General features: G+C 40.2%; 2 protein-coding genes across 3 annotated transcripts in view; one reads left to right on the top strand and one right to left on the bottom strand.

Moving 5' to 3' along the window:
• PRDM4 (PR domain containing 4) overlaps nt 1–949 on the top strand; it is a 16,366-nt gene extending 15,417 nt beyond the window's left edge. For both annotated transcript variants that reach the window (XM_009332974.1, XM_009332975.1), the window contains one exon: nt 237–949. In XM_009332974.1, coding sequence (XP_009331249.1) covers nt 237–546 — 310 coding nt within the window. In that variant the 3' untranslated portion in view covers nt 547–949. The remainder of the gene's footprint in view (nt 1–236) is intronic.
• A 1,010-nt stretch (nt 950–1,959) lies between these two features.
• The window catches only part of PWP1 (PWP1 homolog (S. cerevisiae)), a 17,636-nt gene continuing 10,295 nt past the window's right edge, over nt 1,960–9,300 (bottom strand). Inside the window, exons 8-13 of the mRNA XM_009332973.1 lie at nt 9,138–9,199; nt 7,234–7,345; nt 6,104–6,194; nt 5,127–5,248; nt 4,551–4,656; nt 1,960–3,820 (exon numbers count right to left, since the gene is read on the bottom strand). Of these exons, the coding sequence (XP_009331248.1) occupies nt 3,705–3,820; nt 4,551–4,656; nt 5,127–5,248; nt 6,104–6,194; nt 7,234–7,345; nt 9,138–9,199 (609 nt within the window). The 3' untranslated portion in view covers nt 1,960–3,704. The remainder of the gene's footprint in view (nt 3,821–4,550; nt 4,657–5,126; nt 5,249–6,103; nt 6,195–7,233; nt 7,346–9,137; nt 9,200–9,300) is intronic.

Raw genomic sequence — 9,300 nt, 5'->3', positions numbered from 1 at the left:
GGGGGGAGCAGAGAAGAGGGGCTTTGTGTACGTACTGTGTGAGAGAAAACTGAGCAGTACTTACACTCTGCAGTAGTGCTGTTATTTCTGGTCTGCTTCTCCTTCAAGTATATTAGAAGTAAGATTTAGGAGTAAGACTGACCCTTTCACCCTTCCTGTCACCACCACCCCACTATTTAAGACAGTATTGGCTGCCTTGCGGCAGCAGCAAACTGTAACTTTATCATGTCTTGCAGAGAACGGCAGATCAAGTGCCCCAAGTGTGACAAGCTGTTTCTGAGGACAAACCACCTGAAGAAGCATCTCAATTCACATGAAGGAAAGAGGGACTATGTCTGTGAAAAATGCTCCAAGGCTTATCTAACCAAGTATCACCTCACTCGCCACTTAAAAATATGTAAAGGCCCCACATCCAGCCTGTCAGCCCCAGAGGAGGAAGAGGAGGAGGATTCAGAGGAGGAATTAATAGACTCTATGAGGACTGAAGACTGTAGGATTAACAATGGAGTCTATTCAACAGGTGATGCCCTCTCTGGACACAAATGAAGAGAAGAGAGAGGGAAATTTTCTTGGATGTTAAAACTGGGGAAGGAAAAAAAAAAAAACCCCTCTTCCTTGTTTTCCCCAGTCAACAGCGTATGTCAAATGAGGAGTTTTCCTTCTGTTTTGGTCTCCGCACTACCACCGCTTAATAAACTCTGTAGCCAAAACACTGAATGAGAATGGATCATGCACGTACAAGTGAACAGTTGCCAAGAAGGAAATACGAGGCAAGGAGATTTTTTCCACACACACTGTGCATCCTTCTTTTCCAAATCACTCAGATTAATCCATCCAGTGCTGGGATACATGACACACCTTGCATAGCCCTTTGAGTAAAGAGCCACAAACCAGAAATGTAGTCAAGTGATTGCAGTGACCTGTAAGCCAACTGTCTAACTGCCAAAGCCATGACAATAAAAAAAAAACAAAAAAAAAAATAGTGGTGGCAGTTAAAAAGTATTAAAAAGAAAAATGCATTAAGTGAAGGATGTAGTTTGGCACAGAGCAAAGTGTCAATGCTCAGGTTTCCCTCCAAAATAAATAAAAAAGCTTTGGTTAAAAAAAAAAAAGCCAGTGAAATCAGCGTTTGCAGACAAAACAATTACCCCACTACAGAAAATCAAAAATTGGGTTTTGGAGAAGAGTTATTGCCTCTTCTCACTCTCGTTCACTAGAACATGTAAGCAGGTGAAGGGGTAAAGACTGTATAGACTCAGTAAGGAAGAGGCTTACAGATGATCAGACGGTGTTTACAGTATATATTACTTCTTGTGCTGTAAACCTTTTACCACCTAGAGTGATGGAAGGGTTTGCTGCTAATATTATTTATGGAACGAAGATGTATTTCATTCTGTTGTTTTCTTCTAAAAAAATTAAAAATGTGGCTCTTTTCTAATGTTCTTTTTTAATATTTACACATAGTGAAAAAAGGTTTCCTATTTCTGATAATGATGCTAAGAGAAATAACACCACTTTTTCATCATCTGCCTCTCCCAAGCTTTCCTGGGACAAGGTAGGGGTAGGAAGCACCTCCATGAACAGGCGCAGCTAAGAACTTGTCTTTAAACCTTGTAGATTTGCTGTGTGGCTCCTCTGGCTGTGCTGTAAAAGAACAGTAAGCTGAGCTCTGTTCTCTGACAAGGTAGTCGGAGGTTCACGCGTGAAAGAGGCTCCAGTTCTTGCCCTAAATGGCCTAAGTTCCGCTGCACCTCTCCCTGTATGCTCTCTTTCCTAGAGAGATCAGTGTGTGAATAAAAAGCTCCAGAAAGACAGGCTGCGGGATTTTGTGTAGTCAAGGGAAAGATGTGTTGCTTGCAGTAACACAATTTCTTCCTAAAACAAAAAGCAACTTCTAGAGCTACAGTGCCAATTAATACCAGAGGTGGAGATAACAGAAATTACTACCCTCAAAGAGCTTAACACAAAGCATTTATTTAAAATGAAAGCTTTGAAAAACTTGCAGCTTTTCAGTGGAGAGCACTTAGAGGTGGTTCTGGTGCTTTCACCTTCTCAAGCTTCACAAAAGCAGTTGTTCATTTGTTGTCCACACATTGTTCACTCTTGCTTGGCACAGAAAGGATTGAGTCAGGAATCCCAACACATCCAAAATATTCTTGGTTCCTGCGGAGCCATGCTAAACACCTGTCACCAGACTAGAAACAGTTAAATCGGATTGAGAAGCAGCCACTTAACTTCAAGGGATGGGAAGGAAACCTACAGCTCTGGCTCTTCCCCTTTTATCTGACTTACCTCACCAGAACGAGTTACAGTGAGCTAGGGTGAAAAGCAGTGGTAAGGTCTTGTCAACCACATGCACCATCACTATGGCTGCTTCGATACCAGTTGCTTTGTAAATCTAGCCTTAAATTAAGGATAAATTATCTATTTACACTTGTCATTTCATTCAGCTTTTGTTTATTTATTACACAACTGTTGTCTGAAGTATTTTTCCTTATGCCTTTAGAAGATATTTACCTTCTTCGCAGTATTCAACGAACTTCTGGTAGCAGCAGGATGCTTTTCTAGTGACTGTTTCATTTTATATATCAACTTTACACATAGTAGCCCAGTATGTGGAGAGGGAAGGACTTCACAGGAGGGTAGGAGTATCATTTAACTTCTGGCCTGGGATAAGGCACTTGGGTGTTCATTTTAAACGTGAGGAAATTGATTGAGTCACATTCCTTGACTAGGTTCCTGATGCTGTAAATGAAGTGATTAAGTCAGTGGTTCGGCTGATACTCAAAACATTCCTCTGTGCCTTCAGGTGTCAGGCAGAAATGCCTGGGAGGAGTTAAGAACATGAGAACGTAACATGGACAGCTGTCACCACTGACAGTGACCAGCTAAGATCCCTACCCTCACTTTGTGTCCTGACAGCCTCTCATCCTCTTCTGAGTAGTAGCTCGTTACTTCTGTTCAAATGCTCTTTATATATATTACGTTTGGAGCTTGAAGAAAAACCCAATACACCGGCATCATCAATAAGCTTCAGGTGCTGTGGAACCAGGGAAAAGAAACCCTTGATCTTGATAGGATACAACTGAGGTATTTCTGGTTTGATACTGGTGCTCCGAGATGTTACAAATACATCTCAAGATTCTACTCGGGGACTCCAACTTACTGCCCAGGAAATACTCTTAAGACTCAAAAAAGTTACATAGAAGAACTTCTAGAATCTGTATTAGAGATCTGTAAATCTAGCCTTAAATTAAGGATAAATTATCTATTTACACTTGTCATTTCATTCAGCTTTTGTTTATTTATTACACAACTGTTGACTGAAGTATTTTTCCTTATGCCTTTAGAAGATATTTACCTTCTTCGCAGTATTCAGCGAACTTCTGGTAGCAGCAGGACGCTTTTCTAGTGACCGTTTCATTTTATGTATCAACTTTACACATAGTAGCCCCTGTTTCAGGGATCATAATCTCAGGCAAAAGCAAGTGATTTAATCTTTCAAAGCCGGTAACAGAGGCAGGAACTTAGAACTGCTGACTTAGAGCTTAACCACATCACCGTGTTTCTTTGTCTGCGACGAAGGAGCCTGCAGATTGCAAGACACTAGAGCCATTTCTATGGACTCTCACCAAACGGGGATTTGTAGAATGCACATTAGTCGTAGTCCCATTAATTAGTTTGATTTTGTGAGGTTTGGTCCATCATGATTCCATTGCTGTCTCCGAATCGTTACTGCTACTGCCGGCCATGGAGCTGCAAGCCACAGAGTTGGCACTAGCCAGAACAAGTCTCTCTCTGTTTCCAAAAACTTCATTCACTGCAACACAGATAGGGGATTGCTTACATGTTACTGTTCCAGAGACAAGAGTAGTACAGCATGGTGAACATCACGGAATGGAAATCCTAACCTGGTGCAGTTTTAAAGCTCTCCCCCTTACCCTGAGTAGGGAGTTGAAGCTTACATGTCAGAACAATCTCCTGCATGTGATACTTAAATTACAAGTCTTGTTATTTCTCCCCCAGAGCATCTCTAGAGGTTTCCCTGTGCATAATTCCTGTACCTAAGTACTGTGAAATGGATGAGTTCTGTAGAGCAAATCATTAAGTTTAAATAATTTATTTCTGGTTTTAGTCTCTCTGGTTTCCACCAAGCTCTTAAAAGCCTTCTGCAAAAATTCATGCCATTTAGTTACATGTAGCTACGACAACCGATCAAAACCAGTCCTCACTTTTACTCCTACAGGTATTCAAGAATGTGATACTTGATTACACCAGGAACATTAAGAAAAAAGTAAAACATAGATATTATAAGAAATCAGGTATTGTACTTCAGCTACAAGAAAATAAATCGTGTGGCAAACACAGTTCTCCAAGTTAGAAAAAACCCACATTTTTTGAAGCTGAAAACATGAACACATATGCAGTCTTGGGGTATTTAAAAATATTAACCTGCAGTCTCTTTCAGAGCCACGATACATTACTGAATATACAAATACACCCTGGGGGCAAGGGGAGAACCACAAGATTCAAAGAAAAGAGAACGCTACCTGCAGAAATCTTGCTTATATCCCAAACACGCAGCCCTTCTCGCTCTCCTCCAAAGGCAAAAACAAACGGGAAGTCAGGGCAGCAAGCTGCACAGAAGAGAACACCCTGGGAGGGAGGCAGAAAGAGGAGGATTTTTTTTTAAAAATACCATCCTAAAGTGAATTTGTCATCCGAAAACACCTTCACCAAGCAAGTTTTAACAAATGTAAGCTCTGTAAGTTTCCTGAAACTTACTTTGCAAAGACACAAAATTAAAGTCAAGAGCTGCTAATTACAAACAGTAAATCACATCTTCGTCTTAAACCTGGCAGATACACGTTGGAGTACCTATAGTTCCACTCCGAACATTGTGTCTGGTATTCAGTCTGAGGCTTTGAAGCAGTCTGCCAATTACATGTTGAATTGAACACTGCACTGTAATGAGCATGGTTTACCCAGAATACACAGATGTGATTTTTTTTTTTCCTAAAAGATGTTACGTTACGTAAAAGAAGATTCAAGTTAGACAAAAAAGAACAAGCAGACATAGTTTATATATAAACCTTCTTGGAATCAAGAAATGAATATTACTCTACCATTTTCATATTCCTGGAATGGATTAAACTTGGTCTGTCTCCCAGGATATCCCAAATTTTCACGTATTTGTCAGCAGATGATGTCACAAGGCACCCTTTGATCTGACTGCTCAGTTGTAACCCTGGAAGATTAAGAGTGCAGCAGTGTGAGAGCACCAGGTAACCACTATTTCACAGAGATGAAGATATATTTTGAAGTGAAATCATGAGAACAAACCTAATACTCTCCTCACACTGAACTGTGTTCCAGCACAAAGGAGCAAAAAGTTAATGAAAGTTCCACGCTGCCACTGCTCCCTGTAGTGAGAGCAAACTGACTTCAGGTAGGCCTATTTTGTCCCTTAATCCAACAACAGTAACAGTGCAAAGATGCTATTGTTCTGCTTCTCACTTCACATAATCTGGCTTCCCCAGGTAGTTTTCGTCATTCGTTTGCCAAAGACCATCTTTTTTGCTATCCAAGACGATGGGGCATATTCATACGATCTCATTTTAGACACCTAATCAGGTGCTTCAAGTTGCCATTTAGTAGTTCCTACACTGATCAAATAATTAAAGCAGCCTAAAGGAGGCAGTGTGAAAACCTTCCCATGTGCCATACCTAAATCATCTCCAGAATGAACGTCAGTATAAAATAATTACTGGTAGAGGAGGTAAACATTATAGTTCATAATCCTGGACCAGACTGCATAGTTTTTGTTCTTCCTCACCCAGAGAACACAGGGAGTGTGTCCCAAGTGAACAGATCTGCTTTGACATGCTTATTCACGATACTCACTGAGAAAAGTTCACTGTTGTTAAAATACTTTGCTTACAATGGCTTCTCAGCGGAGATTCGTTTCAGCTACCCATGATTAGTATGCACAACTCTTATTTGTTAAGCAAGGAATCACTACCACCTCAGTTGTATCGGTTGAAGACATCTTCCAGATGTGCCTCGCCACTGGGGACACACACAACACACACACACAATTTACCTGACACCTCTTCATCGTGAGCTTTCAGAGTGAACAGTGGCTTATCAGAACGAGCATCCAGACAGTACACAAAGCCATCCTCTGTGCTTGCCTAAGGAAACCACAACATTTTAAAAACAAACAGCTGTAGTCACTCATTTGGAAAAAAGTTCCTGTGAAATAATACCCACCCTCTGTTAAATCCCTGTGATTTGAGGCAGACGCACACTGCTTCTCAGTAGGGCATATTACACAGTGTACACTGTTCTGCATCCCCAAAGTCAGACTCCATCCAGCTGGTGCCCGAGCTATTCTACGTACCTAAACTGTGCTGCAGGGACTTAAATGGAAGTCTTAATCCTATACAAATTTCTTAAATGGTATTTTGAAGATGGTTGCACTACTAAGCTTGGCTTTCTCATTAGGCAATGAAATACAGAGCCTTTAGTATCTTAACTGTCAGTTCAAACTTTTTGGAGCCATCCTGTGGCTGCATAATAGCCCTGTGCAAAGCTAAGTGTGATTATACTGAAAGGGATCTACATCGTAAACCCAACAGAACTGAGCAGCTGCTTTTGTTGGCTGTATACACAAAGCAATGGAGAACTAGACAGCCACTGAGATAATAAAAAAGATTTGTTTTTAAATTCTGTTTAAAAGTTCTATTATAAAAATCTCGACAAAACCAAGGCATTTTTACTTTATACCAGCTAGGAGGACAGTGCCCTCTAGCGCTGCTTTGAAACACTGAATTAATATCAGGATCTTGGTTCTAATTAGCTACTTCTCAGCTGCAATTGCCTCATTACATGAAACATAACAGCAACTATGCAAAGGAAAATATATCCCAGCCACTGAACACTATAACAACATGGCAAAGAAGCCACCTCTGGAGTGAAAACGCATCAGCATCAATTGCTTTTCTACTGTCATAATGAAGATACCAAATAAGTAGCTGGTCTCGATATACTTGTTGAAAAAAAAATACATAAAACCACTCTCCCACACACTGCGTTTTTAAAATAAGCAACGCCAACAGTCCAACTGTCCATCAGGTCCATTATATGATTCAGAAACATCATGAACCCGAAAATACAGGTTAAATGAAATGGCAACAGTCAACAGACCAAAATAGAAGAGCATGTACTCACTAAGAAATTACAAGGTGAAAAATGATTCCAGGTTACTCTCTCAACCTGACCACTAAACCGCCACATTCGATGGTTATCTTGTGGGTTTCTGCAATCATACAGCACAGCTGATCTATGGGAAAAAGGGATAGGAAATTAAGGAAAAAAAAAAAAAATCATGGCAGAATACTTCATGAAGTTTGTTTTACCACTGGCATCTACAGAAGGTCCACGTAAAACTACAATTCAAAAATTAAAATGGAAACAACTTTACTATTTAGTCTTCCAACTCAATAACAGATGAAAATTTCTCAGATAAGCACAAGCTTTTTCCTTACGCTTCAAAGTTTCCTCTTGGTTACAAACAGCCATTCTATTTAAGCAAACAGAGCTCGAATTTGCTCAATACATAAGATACTTATCATACGGGAGACCATAATTATGCAAATACATCACTTAATTATGAACAGACTTCAGTAAAGTCAAGTAATGACTGTTCAAAATAACGCACTAATTAGGAAATCAATTTGTGATACATTTTCAAATATGCTTTAATAAAAAAAATTAATCTTTACAAGTGGTTAGGGAAATGCTACTCCGAAAAGGAGAAAGAGCAGATGGGAGTTAGTGGGTCCTTTGGGATTCTTTACAGGCTTGTGCTCAGCCCAGTGGCGGCAGAATCTGTCCCAACTCAAAAAGCTCCTGGATGCAAGTGCAAGAAAGGAGTGATGATGTCACTCTCGCAACATCTCACCACAATTTACATCCACAGAGTAACCCACTCCCACTCTATCCTATAATTAAAGCTAAAGAAACGGGATCTAGGTTTCTCAGCTCTTTTACCAGGCATTTTACAACAACGGTTTTAGTACACATGCAATTTTTAACAGTCTGACTTTCAGGTTATGAAGGCATCTGCCAATATTCATTGAACAGCCTGTGGTCCTGGGAAGCTTTACAGGAAAAATCCACAAAGGCAGTCAGTAGACTTTATAGACAGTTTATAGACAGTACACTGGTTTACAGGTGTCTGTGGGATCAAAGGGCTAGCTAAAAAGGGATCGAGAAGCCGGTCTCAGTGTTTGGACCTTTTTCTCTTATTTTTACAGAAGGAAGTCGAGGAGGAGGAAAGTGGACAGAAGCAGCTTCCTAACAACAATTAAAGGTTTTTCTCCGACCCCTTTACTTAAGTGGGTGTAGCAAGAGCATAATACAAGCCAGAGAACATAAAGGCATGGCTAAAGATTGACAAGTCTTTAAATACTTTAACACAAGCACAAAGTCTTAAAAGCAGAATAAAAAAATTGATATAAGAAAATCATTGTTATAGAACAAAATTTAAAAGTTACGCCTAGGAGATGGGAGAGCAGAGGGCAAGTTTTTGGCTGGCAGGGCTTATAAAAACTAGCAGTTACAGAGCTAGTCCAGGTGTGCAGACACAAACCATGTCACAGCATCTCCAGGCCGCAATCACAGGAGATAGCCTGTTCAACTTTGGCTATGGCATGCCTATCAATAGAGGCTGTAGGGAGCGGACTGGGATTTTTAAAGTCCCTCGTGCCCCCATCCTGGTCTTACAGTTTGGCAAAACCTTGACAGGTTTTCACAGGAAGGACCAGTGACACATTCCCAATGCAGAAAATGCCATAAGGCCAAACTAAGAAATAAATTCCATTTGGAGCAGACACCTGGCACAGAAAATGTCAGTCCAGACGGTTGAAGTATTTGGCTGGTCCTGAGAAAGAGGTAACGAAAACTACATTTTGGCCACATACAAACCTGGCTACCTTACTGGAAAAAAACAATAGCATTACTCAAATTCAGGACAGTCATAAGCAAATGAAAACATGAGGGAAATTAACGGGCTTAATTCAATACTAATACCCTCCCTATGTGTAACATTTGAAAATATTACCCTGACATACTTATCATAAGATCCAGAAATAAGGGTCTGAGTTTCAAATGGATGAAATTGCACTGTCTGGACCTAAATAACAGAAGATTTTATTTTAAAAAATAAGCGTTGAGAGATAACACACATACACAGAACTTTCTTTGAACAAACAGAGCACAACCCCCCCCCTCCCC

The sequence above is a fragment of the Pygoscelis adeliae genome, unplaced genomic scaffold, assembly GCF_000699105.1.
Source record: "Pygoscelis adeliae isolate BGI_AS28 unplaced genomic scaffold, ASM69910v1 Scaffold38, whole genome shotgun sequence".
Classification (NCBI taxonomy): domain Eukaryota; kingdom Metazoa; phylum Chordata; class Aves; order Sphenisciformes; family Spheniscidae; genus Pygoscelis; species Pygoscelis adeliae.
The sequence above is the reverse complement of the archived record's forward strand: the minus strand, read 5'-3'. Positions and strand labels throughout refer to the sequence as shown.